Raw genomic sequence first — 19,615 nt, forward strand, 5'->3', positions numbered from 1 at the left:
TTCAATTTTACCACGGGAAAGAACTGAAAGAGGGTTCTAACATCATCACAAACCTTACGGATATCCTGAAGAAAGAATTCCCCGAAATTTATGAGTTTGCAAGTTGCTTCGTGAGAAGCCGTTCTTTTATTCGAATGGGCGCTTTAAAAAAAAGTAAGGCATTCAAGAGACCGGCTTTCAGTTAATAAAATACAGATATAGAAAGAAGAAAAGCAAAGAAATTCCATTGATGCTAGGGATAAGTGTGTTTGATATTCTTTTTTTAAATATCAGCATTACACTTTGTGTATAAAGTACCTGTTATATTTTTATGAATGGCATTTTATTATGTTTTATATGAAACCATTGCTAAGAATGTTAATATGCAGGCTCATTAATTTATATGGCCTATCTAATGTTAACGTGGAGTTTGTCAGTGCCTGGCACTTGGAGAAGAACATTTACTGTACTGTTTGTGTTGTGGACAGTTTCCTAACATTTGCTGTTTGTGTTGTTGACAGTGTATATAGTTTCCCAATATTGCTTGTAACAACGGACATATTTCTTGCAGTCATCAAGCTTTAATATTTGCGTCTGTAACTGTAACAATTAGAGCCCCTTGTTATTGTTATCATGTAGGTGTTGAGAACATGAACATATGGAATGGTCATTCCACTGCGATCACAGTCTTAGCATTGTTACAACCTTTTATACAGATCGAAATACTTCAGAAACGCAGCTGGATTCACACTGTATTTGATCTCCTATTATTACTCTACTGTAATAGTGAAGTGCAATGCCTTTTGTGAGGTGATGTTAAAATATCAATGAAGTTCTGTTATCTCTAACTTGTGGCTAAAACAGAATAGCTTACAGCTGTGTATTAGCGTACCTCATGCAGAACACAAGGCGCCGAGGGTTCACGTGACGTCATCGACGGCCAAGCGTGGTGGGGAGACCTGCGCGTGATCCCTACCTCTTACTCAAACTACCTTGTCGATCGATGAGCAGTGTGACAAGGTAAATGAATTTAGTCGTTAGTACTCGATGCCAGTTGGTCGCTCTTGATCGTTCGATGCCCTGTGTGACAGCGGGCTTAGTCGCCAGTTTTCCTTCTGATATCAATGATATGCACTCATCTCAGCAATACTGAATCATTTCCTCACAGGAACAGTGAATAAATCTTCAAAGGGACTGTCTCAGATGGTTTTAGGTACAAAACTTGAACCTAGACAAATCGTTTACTTTAGGCAAGATGACGTTCTACTGGTTGCTTATAAAGAGACGAAAACAAGGAAACCAGTTTATTGTCTCACAGCGGGATGTTACAGTGAGGGAAATGAGGGGTTGAAACCTCTACTAATTCATAAGTACAATAACTTAATGGGAGGTAGGTAAGTGCATTTTCCATGCCACTTGTTCCAGACCCACTAGAAGGTACTGGAAGCAGTTAGATATGACATTATTTGACACATACGTCCTATACATAAAGAACACTGATAAGCCTTTAGCAAGATGAGACTTCATGATCACTATATTTAGGGGATTGCTACATGAACAGTTCCCAATTCCAGTTGTGAGGCCAACAGGTCATGCAGGAGGCCCCTCTCATGCTCTCGAAATATTGCCACAGAATAACAATCGCCTATGTGTTGAGTGCTTGAAAGTAAAGGAGAAGAAGGAGAAGAAGTCTACATTCTAGTGTAGAGGATGTAATGGTGGTATTCACCAGGGGTGTTATAAAGTAGTGCACTTCTGGAGGCCTCACAATCATGGAGTAAAAAGAAAGACCCACCCAAGTGACTCTGAGTGAAATGTACAAGTGGTAGCATACAATTGTTGTATACATTGTTGTATAGTTCTTCCAGCTACGAACAGTATTATAAACTATATACTGGTACGCACCTATTTACTATGAACTGGTGCTTCTTTTGTATACAGTATGTCATTTTTTTAAATTTACCTAAATATAAACCTTTTATATATAGCAAAACTTTTGCAAAAAATAAATAATATAAACAAATTCAACATATTTTTGGTCTTACACTTTGTGGATGATAAATAACAGCTTTAGTATCATCATCATCGTATTCCTTGTACTTTTGAGGATAAAAGGGTGTGCTGTTTATGTATGTATAACAAGTCAATGATTTTTAACACAATTTATACTAAGAGTCTGCAACACCGGTAAAATATCGCTGCCATTACAGGATAAATGACCGCCACTTCGAGGGTTAATAACTGAAGTTACCTTATTATATTTTTATATAACATTAAACAAATTTATAAAGGTATCCGCCCCCTAATTTCTCGTGGCTGAAGATTTAAATGTATTTATTTTTAGGCTGAATTTCATGCTTATAGTTAAGTAGGTTACTTCATTCCCTTAGCATCGTTAAAAATATGAATAACAAAACGCTGACATAAAGAAACTTCTCGCTTATTGTGCATTACTTTAATTACCCTACTTTCTACAAGTCTTCAACATTACCTTTGGCTTTCATGGAGGAAAGTAATCTAATAAGCGATGGTTTCACGTCGAAATAAAGTTATTTAGACGACGCAATAATCTCTGGTAGGCGGCAGTATAGTACATATCTAATGACTTCCTCCATTTTAATTTTGATATAACTGTCGCCATTTTCATATTGCGGAAGACAAGGATCGTAGAAGTAAGACCCTTGTCGTAGTTTGTGCGGTGACACACAGATGTATTCGGGGTGTTTACATATAATTAAGAAAATAAAATCGTACTCTCCTACCCCTGGTCTCACTAATCCTGGAGTTCTACGTCGAAATGGGTGTTCTGTTATCTGCCCAAGCTCAGTTCTGGGAGAGCCCTGTAAAGCGCAGGGATCATGAATGAGAAATGAAAGGAGTTTGCTTCTTGGGCAGAACTACGACATGAAGCAAACTCGAGCCCAGGTAAATTTCACTTGTATACGCCATTCTTATTAGTAATCTTGTCTTATAACGTGCCACCAAACACAATTCAAATCAAAATCTCTTTATTTGCAAATGAGGTGGCAAATGGTACACTAAAATACATTATTGTCAAGCACTAAATTTTAAATTAACAAGAGAAGAAGACATTTTCCTAGAACGCAATATTATACAATTTACACTAATATTTTTTCTATTAAACACACAGCTCATTCTTAATAAATTTATATTGTTTACAAAATTCTACTTAAAATATTTCCTGTACTTACAAACATAGTCAACTCATATACAGTATGTGGAATTACTTCAAATAATACTACACAACTGATGTAAGATTAAAATTTACATTGCATTTATTTATTTATTTATTTACCGTATTTATTTATTTTATATTTATTTTTTACCCATTTTGGAATCTAAGTAGCATAACGACCGCTGCGTCTTAACCAGAGCCCCGCGCGCGTAGAGGCGCGCGGCTGTGAGCTTGCGTCCGGGAGATAGTAGGTTCGAATCCCACTATCGGCAGCCCTGAAAATGGTTTTCCGTGGTTTCCCATTTTCACACCAGGCAAATGCTGGGGCTGTACCTTAATTAAGGCCACGGCCGCTTCCTTCCAACTCCTAGGTCTTTCGTATCCCATCGTCGCCAGAAGACCTATCTGTGTCGGTGCGACGTAAAGCCCCTAGCAGAAAAAAAAATTAACCAGAGCCCCTTTTGCCATCGCTTTTCAGAGTCCCTGAAGGGCCTTCACAGCTACCGTAGCGGTCCCAGCGCCCTCGAGGTCCCCACTGTACTTTGGCTGTCCAATCTCCATAGACCAGGGGATGGAATTAATTTATTCACACACATTTTTTATTTACAATAACCTGCACTGATCGAATGCCCTCTAACATGCCATTTATTTTCTCTGTTGCTGTTTACTCTCTTCTTGAATATATGTACAGATTTTGGAAAAGAATCAAACACTACCCCTGGTAAACTGTTCCACTCCTTCACACCCTTCCCAATGAATGAAAATTTACCCCAACCACTTGTGCTAAAATTCCTTCTAATTTTGTACTTGTGGTCAGTCCTGCTGATATAATTATTTTTCAACTGAAGCCTCCCACAGATTTCTCCCGATGCTTCTCCTATAAGTCTAGTTTTCTCCCTTCTCTTAAAGTTTCCCACCCAAGTTCCTCTAACATTTCTGATACACTACTTTTCCCCCTGAAATCCCCTGTTACAAATCTTGCTGCTTTCCTCTGCACACTATCTATTTCTTTTAATAGATATTCTTGGTGAGGATCCCAAACACTGTTTGCATATTCCAATAATGGACGAACCACACTTAAGTAACATTTCTCTTTTAATTCCTTGTTGCATCCTTTAAGTAGCCTCATTATGACATATAACGATCTGTATGCTTTCCCAACAATGTCTTCAACATGACCCTTCCAGTGCAAATGATTTTCAAATCTCGCACCTAAGTATTTGCCCTTGCCATCTTTTGGGATAACATCACATATCCCTCTGATGTATTTTGCTGTTAAACTCTCCAGTATTTTAAAAACTACACTGGTCAGGCTGATTGGTCTGTAGTTCTCAGGTTTCCTTTTATCACCCTTTTCTTTATAAATTGGTATTATTATAGATTCCTTCCATTCCTTTGGCATTACACTATTATTTATGACACAGTCAAAGAGAAATTGTTTTGTCTTTAATACCTCCCCAGTAATTTGATCACTTCCTGCTGCTTTCCCTTGCTGAAGCAGTTGGATATCTCTGAAAATATCTTCATTTTTGAATGAGAAGCTTCTTGCTTCCCTATGTGTCTCTCCCTCTCTATCTTCTGTTTCAGTTTCCAACTTGTGACAATCTTCTACTGAATCTCTGAATTCTCTACTAAATAGATTTGCTTTCTCAGTATGTGTTAAATAGTGTTCACCCCCTTCTCCCAACATTGTAGGAATATAGATTCTTTTTCTTTTTTGATTCCTAATATATGAATACAGCTTTTTCCATTTCCTTTTGTGGTCATTACCCTCTTGAAGTATGCCATTCATATAATTCTCTTTTGCTTCCTTTTTCACTCTATTCATTTCCCTCATTAGCTGTTTTCTAGTTTCTCTACTCTCCCTACCCTCTTTGATTTTCCTGTTTACTATTCTACATTTTACTTTTTATTTTCTTATTTCCCTTGTATAATAAACAGGGTCTGAGATAATTTTACCCTTGTTACACAGGTACAAATCTCTTCTCTCCTCCCCAAATGATTCCTTTAAATTTAGCCCAAAGTGTATCCACATTACTCCCTTCACTTATCCAACAACTGAATTGTGATTTAAGGTCAGTCCCAAATGCATCAACTTTAGTTTTTCTGTACAATTTCTTGTCTTGTGTGACCCTCTTATTAAGCCTTTTTGGTACCAGTCCTACATCCATTATTACAGTCACATGGTCACCTATTCCTTAAATTATCTCATTTTTATCAGCAATTTTTCATGGTTTAACCAAGAATACATCTAATAAGTTATTGAGACGAGTCGGTTCTTGTACTACTTGTGTAAATCCTCCCTCCAAAATTAACTTATATGCCAGTTTCTGTTCATAGGCTTCACTTGCAGCTCCATTCCATTGAACTTCAGGCAAGTTTAGATTTCCTCCCATTATACCATATCATTATTATTGTTTTTACAAGTATAACCTATTATTTTCTCAAATATTTCCATGTCTCTTTCCTCTCTTCCAGGCCTTACACTTGAGTGTAATTAATAATAATAATAATAATGGTATTTGCTTCACATCCCACTAACTACTTTTTTTAAAGTTTCGGAGACGCCAAGGAGCCAGAATGTTGTCCCGCAGGAGTTCTGGCATCACCTTTTGATAATGAGACAATGTGTCTCATGGTGCATTGGCACTGCCGGTGGCTCCAAATAGCTTACGCAGTGGCCTCCATAGTATGCACTAGCCATGCATCTTGGTATGTGTGCTATTTTTACCAAATGATGAGCCCAACTTAGCACATTGGGGCAAAACGCTGGCAACCAGGAATGAGTTAGCTAGAAAATGTATAATGGCATATAACGGACCAACTATATTGGTATTATAAATTTACTCATTCAGGACAAATGTTTCAGGTTCCCTAAGGGAATCAACATCTAACAACTTTAACAGGGACACTGGCTATCAATTAAGTAATACCTGGTTGCCAGCCATTAGGGATTTACGTAGGTAGTTCCCTTCCCTGTCCCTTCACTGTTGTTATTTCATCTCAGTGTTTTCCAAATTCGTACGTTCCTCATCGCCAGATGTTTCATTCCAGGCTTGTGTCAATATCATATGTACACATGTTATGTGACCCTCTTAGACTGATTGTGATGGTTCCGTCAGCTTCCGCTTCGAACGCTAACGCTGTACCGAGTCTGGAAAGCCATCTGGTGACGAATGAACGTAGCCTACCATATCCACTTCTATTATAACGTCTAAATTCAAAAGCTCATTGTTTAAGAAGCCTTTCTCGTGGACGGTCAAGATGTTCTTCTGATGACGCAGAGCACAGTTTTCTGCGAAACATAAAAAATTTCACTTTTTTTCTTGACACGGCATAAGCCCAAAAGCCTATATAATGTCTATAAGCACGGGCCGTGAAAGCATCAATGGCAACATTAAAAACCACGATAGGGAGGATACTTTTAAGAAGGCTTCTAAATTCAGCAAATTAAGGAGAAAGAAGTCTGTTCTCCTTTCTTCTTTATGCTTTCTTCTGAGGTGCAGGGACCATAACATTATTCCCAAGTGAGTGAAGCTGAAGCACGCATTAAATATTCCGAAGGCCAGTAGAATATATCAAGGCACTAGCAAGGCTCTTGTGATTGAGAGAGTGCATAACACTCGTAGGGAACTGGATTCAATCTCCCGAGAGTTGTCTCGTTTACACCTGCTGTTAAGCAACACTCTCTCGCAAGAATTGTGGTTGACTTTCGATCGTATTACTGCTATACATGCTGAACGAAAATTCAACCAGGTTGGATGCTAGTAAAACTGTCGTCAATTTTTCCAAGAAATCCTTCGACGAGAACCAAATGGCAGTTCTAGCTAGGGGTCTTAATTTCGCTGTTGCTCCTTCTAAAATTCCCACTGAGGTGTTCATTACTTTCATTGAGGCAGCCATCCACAAACTACCTACGGACGAGGCTGAGGAGTTTTGATAGAAATGTGCAAGACTCATAAGGTCTGCTGTTGTTCCCGCGCCCAATTTAACACGAGACGAGAGGAGAGCTCTGAAGGAACTTAGAGATGATTCTGAACTGACCATTCTCTCAGCTGATAAGGGTAATGCGACAGTGGTTATGGACACTGAAGAGTATAAGAATAAGATCTCGGCTATATTATCAGGGTCGGTTTACAGATTGAGCTCACATGACCCCATCACTCGTGTGTCCAACGCCACCGTGAAGCTCTTAAAGGCAATTTTCAATTCCAAAAGAGGAGGCTAAACATCTGTCCCCGCGGCATGCAGTGCCACCTAGATTATATGGACTGCCTAAGATCCATAAAAAAGATGTTCCCCTCAGACCTATTGTTAGTGCGATAGGTACTCCTACATATGCTCTGGCTAAATACCTAAGCAAATTGCTTCAGCCACACATAGGACGTACTGAATCATACGTCAGGGACTCTCAGTATTTCGTCAACAAGCTGTCAAGTATAACCCTTCAACCTAATGCACTTTTGGTGAGTTTCAATGTGGAGTCCTTGTTCACTAAAGTGCCGATTGATTCGGTCATGCCTCTCATTGAACACCTGTTCCCTGAGGACATTACTAAGCTATTTTACCACTGTATGACTTCCAGCTATTTCTTGTGGGTTGGGAATTTTTACAAACGGACGGACGGAGTGGCTATGGGAAGTCCACTTTCGCCCGTAGTGGCTAATTTCTTCATGGAGCATTTTGAGGAGGAGGCTATTGCTTCGGCGCCCGTCAAACCTATGATATGGTGGAGGTATATTGAGGATACATTTGTGGTCTGGATAGAAGGTCCTGAGAAACTTCATCTATTTCTATACCACCTATATCAGCAACATCCTTCAATTAAATTCACTATGGAGATGGAGTCGGATGGATGCCTTCCTTTCTTGGATGTTATGGTAAGAAAGAAACTGGATGGCTCCTGAGGACATACCATCTATCATAAGCCTACCCACACAATCGCTATCTTCATGCAGATTCTCACCACCATCCAGCACAAAAACAAGGCATTCTCACGACACTCACCAAGAGGGTGAGATGAATTTGTGAGCCATCAAATATCCATGTGGAGATGGACACGCTCAGAGTCACGTTCAAGGGCAATCGTTAGAGCGATTTGCAGATTCAGAGAGCACTGCATCCCAGAGAAATGACCAAGCAAAGCTTACAGAAGGAAGAAGTGAAGGGAACTGCCTACTTGCCTTACATTGACAACACCACAGATCGAACTGCCAAGGTCCTCCGCAAACACAACACATGGCACTGCTACTGGGTAAATCCAAGGACAAATTGTCCCCACTTTTACATCCTGGGGTATATGAAATTCCCTGTACTTGTGGTAAGGTATACATCGGGCAAACATGCCGGTCCATTGGTACCCGTATCAAAGAACACGAACGTAAAATTCATCTCAACCAACCAGACAAATCGGCCATAGCTGAGCATGCTCTATCGTCGGGTCATAATGTCATGTTCCAAGATGCTCAAGCTCTTACCCACACTAGACACTACAGGTCCAGGATTATACAGGAAGCTGTACAAATACGTAGAAATCCTAACAATTTCAACAGGGACACTGACTATCAATTAACTAATACCTGGTTGCCAGCCATTAAGAATTTACGTAGGTAGTTCCCTTCCCTGTCCTTTCACTATTGTTATTTTGTCTTGGTGTTTTCCAAATCCGTACGTTCCTTGGCGCCAGATGTTTCATTCCAGGCTTGTGTCAATGTCACATGTTACGTGACCCTCTTGGACTGATTCTGTGGTTCTGTCAGCTTCCGCTCGAGTGTGTTTTTCTCGTAGCCATGTTGTAGCATTCTATGTTTTTTCACACTAGTTTTAAGCCTATTTTCATTTTCTAAATATAAATGTTGATTCTTAGGGTGCCATATATGTTAAGGACACTAGGTTCAGGGCCCTGACCTAACTTTAGGCTAAGATTTATTTTTGGCTGATGATGCTTACGACTGTTAAGCAAAACATGTTCCATCTTACAATGCCTGTTGTAATGTTTATTTCCTAAATATAAGGAAAGATAAGTATTGGAAAGGTGGTGTTAACTATTATTCTACCGGGCGAGTTGGCCGTGCGCGTAGAGGCGCACGGCTGTGAGCTTGCATCCGGGAGATAGTAGGTTCGAATACCACTATCGGCAGCCCTGAAGATGGTTTTCCGTGGTTTCCCATTTTCACACCAGACAAATGCTGGGGCTGTACCTTAATTAAGGCCACGGCCGCTTCCTTCCAACTCCTAGGCCTTTCCTATCCCATCGTCGCCATAAGACCTATCTGTGTCGGTGCGACGTAAAGCCCCTAGCAAAAAAAACCAACCTATTATTCTTGTTTTAATGTTCATATCGAACGCTAGCACTGTACCGCGTCCGGGAAGCCATCTGGTGATGAATAAACGCAGCCTACCATTTCCAATTCTATTATAACATCTAAATTCATAAGCTCATTTTTAAGATGCCTTTCTCGTAGACAGTCGAGATTTTCTTCTGATGATGCAGAGCACAGTTCTCTGCAAAACGTAAAGAATTTCACCTTATTTTCTTGACACGGTATAAGCCCAAAAGCCTATAGCATGGGCTGTGAAAGCATCAATGGCAACATCTATATCATATTTATTACATGTTAAAACATTAAAACATGTCAGGATATGGTGCAGCGTGCCATGGAAGACGTGTCCTAGACGCATAGGCAATTGGCCACCTTCCAAGTTCAGATTCCTGATCAAGAACAGCAGCGACTGTGGATAAGGAGGCTTCTACCTGTACCATAAACTTCTAGGAGAAATCTGGCATTGCCAAGACTGGGGCTTTACAGATAGCTAATTTCAAATTCTCGTTTGCAGCTTGCTGAGACTGCCACCATTCAAACTTTACACCTTTCCTACGGAGAAGATTTAGGGGTGCCGCCTTATTAGCAAAGTTGGGGATGAATTTCCTAAAGAAATTCACCATGCCGATTAATCTAGCGACCCCTTTAACTTTTTTGGGAGGCTTGAGATCATGAATTGCTTAGGTTCTTAAATGATTGACTGAAACTCCATCAAGTGACACAATATGACCCAAGAAGGACATAGATGGTTTAGCAAAAGGTACCTTGGACAACCTGACTGTCAATCCCGCTTTAGGTGGGCGATTTAGAGCTTCCTTTAGATGAGCTAAGTGTTCTTCACAGGTCTCACAGAAAGTAACATCATCTAGATAATGGTATAGATATTCAAATTTAATGTCAGAGAAGACTATCCGGCAGCCTAGAAAGAACAGGTGGGCCAGTGGAGATCACAAAAGGCACACGGTTGTATTCATACAAATTCCAGTCGGTAGCAAAAGCAGTCAGATATTTGTTACTTGCTATTTGCTTTACGTCGCACCGACAGCGATACGTCATATGGCGACAATGGGATAGGATAGGCCTAGGAATGGGAAGGAAGCGCCCGTGGCCTTAATTAAGGTACAGCCCCGGCATTTGCCTGGTGTGAAAATGGGAAACCACAGAAAACCATCTTCACGACTGCCGACAGTGGGGCTCGAACCCACTATCTCCTGATTACTGGATACTGGCCGCATTTAAGCAACTGCAGCTATCGAGCTTGGTAGTCAGATATTTAGATTCTTCTGCCAGAGTATCTGATGATAGGTTTGGTTAAGTCAGGAAGGGGTACTGATTGTAATACAATTTTGCAAGTTAATGCTCTGTAATTAGATACTGGCCTGATGCCGCCTTGAGGTTTCAGCACTAGAAAAATGGTTGAAGAATACGCTGACTTTGAAGGTTGAAGGTCCTTTAACATTTGGTATATAATTTCCTTGGGGGGGGGCGCTTCATTTTCAGTGGAGAAAGACTATATGGAGGAAATCTTACAGGAACTAAATCTGTAACCTCAGTGTTTTATTCAATTAAATCGGCCACATCAAGATTTTCTGAAAACACATCAGAAAATTACTGACATAATTTCTGAATGCAATCAGCCTGATCCTCAGGTAGATGGCTAATTTCTAATGACTATCTCACTCTAGGTAGGCGATATCATAGAAGGCGATTCAGAACTACATTTTAAATGAGGTATATGGAAATTATTGTTAAATTTGAATGTGCAGGATTTACTTTGAAGATAAGACCAGAATATGACACGAAATCTGCTCCCTAATATCACAGGGCATGACAAGTTTTTAGCAACAAACAACTTAAATATTTCACAGAAGAAGAAATATATTCAGGAAATTTACAACAACATTTTAATTTGGAATACCATTCTTACTGAATCTAAAAGGGCCATGACCAGTTAGTTATCTATTTCAATTTTAAGGAAGGGCATGAATCCTGGAGTCTCAGGGGCAATTTTGAGACATTTTTTAGGACCTTCAAAAGATGTTTTAGAGGGTCTTCCCTTCTCAGAAAATTTTGAGACATTTTTTAGGATGTTTTAGAGGGTCTTCCCTTCTCAGAAAATTCGATGCCAGAATTAAATTTTGCTCAGCCTTGAGAAGCTGACAGTGGTGACTCAGGTGGACACACTAGTAATTTTCTGTTGTTCTGGTTAGCAGGGTTAGAACCAGAAGTAGAGCAAGAAGGTGTACTATGTGATGTTTTACAGTTTTTATCAAGGTGTGAGAACAACCCGCATTTGAAACATCCTTGAGAAGACGATGCTCCATTTGTAGGTACATTAGTTTATATAAGAGGATACTGATTCCGAAGGTGGTCCGCCGATCCATGCGCATAACATTTGCGGGGAGATAACGTTTGGCGAGGTTGTGGTTGTGAACTATTAGAAGACGGTGGTGTTTAGCTAGTGACTCGCATAGTGTCTGCATATCTTACTCCTTCCACGGACACTGACATAGCCTCAAGTACAGAAAACGTTTGCGGATGGGAAGCGAAACATAACTATGATCCGTAAGATACAGAAATCCCTTCAATAATTGTCTGTACTATTTGACCTTCAGAATAGTGCGAGGCAAACACTCTGGTTTAAAACTGAATGTCTTGTATGAAATCTAGCCTATGGACTTGGAAGTAATATTTTTGAACTAAAGATGACAAAGCTCTTGCAGGGATAAAATTCGCTATCAGATGAGCCTGGAAAGTTTCGATTGAACTCCTTTCCTCAATGGCTTTGACTGTTTTATCTGAGAGGACACCAACAGAGTAGGGGTAAATAATCTGTAACATTTGTGATTGCGAGAGGGCTGTCACATCATTAGTAGAATTAACCGAGACTAAAGGGTGAGGTAAACTACTAGCGCCTGGTGATATGACTGGAGAGAGCGCTGGAGGTTGAGGCGTTTCCGATAAAATAAGGAGGAAGACGTAGAGTACTAAAGGGGTTTTCACAACACAACAGTATAACAACCAACTCTACCTTGGTGTCTCAGAAACTTCCCAATGGTAGTAGTTTGGCAACACAGGACCTTGCAAGAAAACAACCGAAATGAAATACCACGATGTCCAAAGAAGTAAAGGCATGAGAAACGGACACCGGTGCCAGAGGCTATGCGAATCAAACCCAAGAGAATGTACTAACTATAAAGGAAAGACAGATTAAAAACTTAAACCAACTTTAATGGATTTATGCTTCAATTCTCGAATGACATTAACAACCTTCGAAACAATTCAATGATTAAAAGAAAAGAAGAAAATTATCATCAGACTAAAAGAAAAGATAATATAACTTGGGTCGACCCTTGAAAATATAAGAAATAAATCCTGCGATTACAATTCTTGAAAACCAAATTAATTAATCAATTTAATAGTAGACCAGTAGTGGAATAATTGAAGGTAAGTTGGGGCTTGTTTCTCGACACGTCTAGTATAATTCCATGAAATAATCGAAGTGGCAAATAAATGTTACCAAGTTTTAGGCGAAATAGAACCCAATCGTTATAGGAAAGGAAGACATATTTCAACATAGAATTAGTAAACTGGAGTACAATATGAGTCCATACACCGAATCAAAATACAATCGACAGCTATCAGCTGTTTTTTCAACACAGGGAATCCATATTTGTTTACAACAGTTCCCATATAAACGAATCACATGTCGCGATTAAAACATGGCTACCAAACATTATCAGATAGACATCGACCAAACAACTCCAACTTACCGATTTTCATCTGTGATCCACCGAAATAATGCTTAACTATCTGTTACAAGAAGATTCGAAATGAAAATTTACCAACACATAAGAAATCTGAGTCCCGATTTTAACAATTTACATCTTATTAATGCCGGAGTAAAGGCTAACGCGTGATAAGGAAATTCCTCTTGATAACTGTAGTTTAAAACATACTCGCAATTCAGTTTTTTTTACTTGTTCGGTCCAAACCAAAAATCTTGAGGATTGTGGAGATACCTCGGTGGGAAAGGGTATTCATGCAGATTTCATCATGCAGGGTACTTACAATTTCTCGGAAACAAATATAAGTTGATAAACAAACCACAAATCCAACTAGAATTTGTGGCCGGTTGGCCACAAATTTAACCAGGGTCGAAAATCAGCCACATCTCGCCCGTCTTCATCTTTTGATCGGGTTTCTTTTAAAAAACAAGTATGTGCGACCAAGTTCCAACAGTTTGGCTTCAGAATCTCCAACAACAACTAGGGAAAAAAAAAAAAAAACTACGCACATATTGTCGAACTCGATCGATAATCGGCAGAGCAGCGCTGAACTTCACGCTGTGCTCACAGATGGCAGTAGGATGCAGTTCAGATGAAACACTCAGTCTGATAGCCAACTTTTCTACTGGTAAGAACCCGCTTCTTATGAATCGTGTACAATTCCATCGGGCTTCGAATGACCTTTAAATATTTTTTAAGTCCATGCATTCTCGAAATGCGCGACATATATGCATACGCCATAGGGTTTACGACTTGTTTGGATGGGGCAGAAGCTTGTTATGGTTCAATCAATTCCCCACTCTCAGAAGACTTATTAATGTCGTGTTCTGTATGGACATCTAATGGGACAGCGTAGTCATTCTTTCCACTTGCAGACCTCAACAATAATTGACTCACTTTATTCATCAACTCAGAAATATGTTGAGCCAGGGAGTTAGCCATACTAGAATGTTCGTCATTGAGTTTCAGAGACAATAGGTCCACCACTCAGTTGTAAAAGTGAAATGACCTACCTTGGACCCATTTAAGTTGGTTACCGGAGGGTTCACCTCCTTAAAAAACTCAGAACCGAAGCAAGTTCAGTAATGTTAACATTGACCATGGATAAAGCGTCACCAATTTTTTTCTCTCCATACACTGGAATACTAATGGGCAACTCCAAAGAACGTCTAGATGCGTCTGTTGCAACCGTGCCACCAGACTGGACCTTTCTAATTGATAGTTCATAAATCAATTCTTCCTTGCGCAAATACCAAGAAGCAAGAACCCCTCTAGCACCAGACATAATGAATGAAAGTTTTGAAAAAATTTGGAAAAAATCACTAAACAGAAAAATTTCTGGTGTCCAATTTCAACTTTTAAGAAAAGCCGTCAAAAGGGGCTTTGTCCAGAGCCATTGAACCACTTTCTGCTACCACTTGTTATGGTATTTCCATGGTTTACAGAGGTGTAAGAAGCTGCTGGGGTGACTGGGTGGACAGAGAAGTGACTAAGTTAAAGGACTTAGTTTTGAAATTTAATTTCTGTCCTTTTTTTCGAGTTTAAAATTTGATAGGTAATCTGAATAAGCAACAATGAGTAACAGTTAAAGAGCTTGACAGCTCCCACAAAAATCAGGTACAGTATGGAAGGTTATCGACACAACAGTTTACAAGGAATGAGTATACACTAGTAGCTCCACTCACTCACATTCTAGGAGATTTATTACAGTCCAACCTCTCAGGGGCACAAGCTTCTTACACTAGATCAACTTAAAAAACTGTGTTTACTGTCATTTCTGCTCGACACTCTGTTACACAACAAATTAATCTAAAAAGCCACCTAATCAATACTTTATTTCTTTTGCCTTTGGCAAACTTAAAAATTCATTAACAAACACAGTACATGTTTCGACCACTTAGTGGTCTTCTTCAGCTGTATATAAAAAAATCTTAGATGATGACATTTAAAAGCAAGCACATTGGATCTTAAAACTATATCCCATGGGAATCCAAAATCTATTGTTCTAGATGCTTTAAATGAAATGGAAGATGGGGGGGGGGGGGTTGGGGGTAAGGAGATTTATGTGAATGGTACTTAAATTACAGTATCGTTTACAATTGTGTTTAAAAACTTAAATGATGAAAAACATATTTAAAATATTTAAAAGCGTCTATGGTAAAATTCTTTTTGATAACATTAGGTGGCATGAATAAAAAGTTCTTGTTTGTAATAATCTTCAGGCATTTGTGACAAAAATAATAACTTAATTAAAATTCGCGTCTGTGGTGATGTTAAACACTTTGTTTTTAATAAACATACTTTAAAATATTCTAAAGTGTCTATGGTAAGGTACTTATTCGAAAACACTTGTGCTTGAAATAAAGTTTATGTCATATGCACCAGTCTTCAGGTATTTATTGTTTATATTTAATAACTTCCTTGAGTGATATTCTTGTGGTTAAAAGGCTGTGTCGACTGTTTAACTTCCGAGAATTGCTCTTCGGAATGTGATAAAAGAAATTGTGTTAGTCGTTTAACTTGCTAAAACCCTGTGGTGGCTTCTGTTATATAAAATGGCGATCTGATTCGGGCAACTTGCCTCGCGATCTGTAACCAGCAGGAGATCGTAATATATTAAAATATGACATATGATAAAAGTAAAAAGCTCCGAATTCTAAATAGATAGCGGGAAGATATTTGTATTCGAGATTGCGTGGCCTTGACTTACCTTATCTGGCTAATGTTTAATCCGCGTTGCCTTGGACAATACAGCTTTTATCTTACCTCAGAGGGGAAAGTTCCAGAACTCTCTTGCCTGTACACACCCACAATTTTAATTGGTTAGAGAAATATACACAAAAATTCTTGATTGGTTAATAACTTATTGAGGAAGGAAGCTGTAGGGGTGCTGACAAATATAACATATGAAGAAAATCTACAAAAGTTAAAGTTTACAAACATAGAAAATTCCCTTAAAGGGTAATTGTATGTAATCCTGCCAGAATTGCATAGATTGCATAGATCGATAGTAGGAACATCTAAAGGATAAAGGTCAAAGTATCTAGTGATACATAGTTTAGGATTCCCAGCACAGATGGCCTTCTAGAAGGTGTGCAGTTCAACGGGGCAGAGAAGGTGTAACCCCGGTACAGATTGTCATCTTCAGTGCAGACTTGAGGATGGTTTTCCATGGTTTGCTATTTCTTCCCACTCCCAGCCATTTTCTATCCCATCATTGCTAGAAGATTGTTGCATTGTTGTTTTTGTAAGAGGCAAGCACAGCAGGTTCAAGTGTGCAATTTCTGCACAGTGCAAATATACTTTTGGTCTTATTTGATGTCTTTTTGAGTATACTTTCTTCCTGTATGCATTTACCCATTATTGGTCAAATTTGGGGACTTTTTCTAAAGTATATCAATATTCATCAATTTACAGTTACAAAACCTTTCTTTATTAATTTGCAGTCACATTTTAATTTCACCAGGTGAGCTGGCCATGCAGCTCTGATCTGGTAACAGTGGGTATGAATCCCACCCTTGAGAGCCCTGAAGATAATTTTCAATGGCTTTCCATTTTTACATCAGGTAAATGTGGAGGTTGTCACAGCCAAGGTTTCATATTCCTAGCCATAATATTTGGTGCGTTAATGTGACTAAATCATTAGCAATCACAGAAGGATTTTCTTCTTCTTGCGTTCCGGCCTTCTAAGGACCACGTTACAATTTCAATTGTTCCTCCTTAGTTGTTCTTTCCTTTTCTTCCAGTATTCTTTCATTGTTTCACTATGTTTCTTTTTCCTGTCTTCAGTCCACTTTGTGCCTGTTTTCTTTTCCTTCCTCCCTTGGAATCCTTCCATTTGTAAGACTTTCTTCCTAAAAATCTTTCTTTCCAATAATTCTTCTTCTCGTATGTTGTTCCTTTCCAGGTCTTTCTTGACTTCTTGAATCCAGGTGGTAGTTGATTTCTTTTCCCAAAGGTACTTGAAGATTCGTTTAGTTAGTCTATTGTCATCCATTCTGTAAATGTGTCCAAGAAATAGCAATCTCCTTTTTCTTATTGTTTCTGATATGTTTTCTACGTTCTGGTAAATGTCATTGTTACTTCTTATTTTCCAAAACTCTGCAGTTCTTAGAGGACCTAATGTTTTCCTTATAATTCTTCTTTCTAATATTTCGAATTCATCAAGCTTGTAGTTCAGTGCTAGACATTCGCTGGCATAAAGGCATTCTGGTTTCATTACTGTGTTATAGTGCTTTATTTTAAGTTTTCTTGATAAGCACTTTTTGTTGTAACTATTCTTAGTTATACCGTACGCTCTTTCCATCTTTTGTATCCTCTCCTCTATAGCAGATTTTTCTAAACCATTTTCTTGAATTGTCTCACCCAGATATTTGAATTTCTTTACCTCTTCTATTTGACCAATATCCGTTGCTAAATCTTTGGGGCACTTTTTATATTCGTCAAAAATTTTGTTTTCTCAGCAGAGATTCTCAAGCCTGTCATGTTGGCTGTCTTTTCAAGGAGATTGACTTGCATTGCTGCATCTACAGAAGGATTTTAATTTTTCTGGTATTTTCTGACAGATCTCAGGATGAGTTAAATGGCACCTCAGAACATCTGCATTGTGCAGTAACTGACTCAACTGGGTGGCTATCTTGTGCTGCTTCAGCTACAGCAGTCACTTATTCAGCTTTCCTCGTACTAGTAATATACAAACCATTCCTGAAGTAGTAATAACTTTTTTCAAAGGTTTAATCAGTTTTAGTTTTATGTGAATAGCATCACTTCTCTTTTGCTGGTGTTCTCTGACCAGAATTGGAAGTGCTATTCTGGTTTTGATTTCTGAATCCTGATTCTATTCCTAAGTTTGCCAGTGTCACATGTAGGTACGTGAAATGCGACACCCTTTGTGTGAAGTTTCCATCCAGTGTGATGACAACATATATGATTCTCTACTTGTTAGGAAGTTAGTATTCATAACAACATCTTGTCTTATTAAATCTGTTCTTATCTACTGTTTCAGGAGCCACATAATATGCTTGATACGATGATTGATTCTGACCGCATATCTCCTGATATTTCAAGGCTGATCAAGGAAGAACCGCTTACTGAGGTATTGTAAAGCCATGTACTATGTCAGTAGGACATTGTTATAGTGACATCCAGATTGTGTCTTTATGAATGAATGCGTTTTAAATGAGATGCTATCTGTTGAGTTAAATGGGAAATATTGAACAGACTTAAGGTTGACTGTTTTAAATTGTACATACCGTACTTCTATGTAAGAGTGGCTGGTAATAAGTAGACCATACAGCCAGGTTCTCAGCATTGAGTGTCGGACTGTAGTAAATAACCCTATCCCCTAAGGTGACCAACGGCTAGAGGTGTACAAACTCTGCATTTAGCTTGCCCATGCTCGCCTGGAGAGCACGTAAACAACAGTACAGGCAGGCTGCTGCACTCCTGACCAGGTCAAGCTCAGCCCAACTTGGGCATGCTACAGGTTAGCTTGCTTTCTTCATCCTGCTGCGTTAATCGATGTTTGCTCGTTGATTGTGCTGATATGAGACTCGCGCGAATGCAGACAGGAAAGGGGTTGTTACATGCCAGAATTTATATAGGATTCAATGCAAATATTATTTTATATGGTTATTTAGTTTATGTTAATCATTACAAAGTTATGTTTAAATTAATTTCATAATTCAGACGTCTTATGTAACTGATTAACAAATAATATTTCTCTCTGTCAAAAATAGTTACTTAATAAAAAGTAGGTTATCTGAACAAAATATTTGAATATTTAAATAAACATAATGACAGTTGATGGAAATATGACCATAAATATAATGTATTATTTATTATTTGAGAAAATTAGAAGCAAAGATATACATAATGTATGTACAGGTCATAAATATCTTTAAAAATATTAATTTTATAGGTAACTTTTTGAAATACATTTAATAATTTAAGAATCCCTTCCCCACAAAACCAAAAGAAATAATTATATAACTAATCAGTTTAGAAGTGTAATTTTACCACTTGCTCTCTTAGTTTGTGGTCGCCTCATACTGCATACCACTATTTAATACATGGACACATTATCGTTTGTGTGTATTACTATGAGGTCATTAAGTTTTTGCACATCAAGATGGGAACATTTTTCGCTCATTAAATGTCCGGAGCAGCTGAAGACCCTCTCGCTGGAGGCACTCGTAGCGGGTATGTTAAGCACTTTTTTCGCTACACAGGCAAGTCGGGACAGCCTATGCGAATTATTTTTCCACCACCGCAGTATATTTTTGTCACTAATAAACTCTTCTTGCAAGTACCTACTGACCTCATCATGT

The 19,615-nt window shown here is 38.7% G+C and overlaps 1 protein-coding gene across 2 annotated transcripts in view; it reads left to right on the forward strand.

The window, feature by feature from the left end:
• Positions 1-2,793: 2,793 nt before the first annotated feature.
• The window catches only part of LOC136886091 (gastrula zinc finger protein XlCGF46.1-like), a 58,805-nt gene continuing 41,983 nt past the window's right edge, over positions 2,794-19,615 (forward strand). For both annotated transcript variants that reach the window (XM_068230482.1, XM_068230483.1), the window contains exons 1-2: positions 2,794-2,904; positions 18,292-18,381. In XM_068230482.1, coding sequence (XP_068086583.1) covers positions 2,842-2,904; positions 18,292-18,381 — 153 coding nt within the window. In that variant the 5' untranslated portion in view covers positions 2,794-2,841. The remainder of the gene's footprint in view (positions 2,905-18,291; positions 18,382-19,615) is intronic.

Source organism: Anabrus simplex, chromosome X (genome assembly GCF_040414725.1).
Source record: "Anabrus simplex isolate iqAnaSimp1 chromosome X, ASM4041472v1, whole genome shotgun sequence".
NCBI classification, from domain to species: domain Eukaryota; kingdom Metazoa; phylum Arthropoda; class Insecta; order Orthoptera; family Tettigoniidae; genus Anabrus; species Anabrus simplex.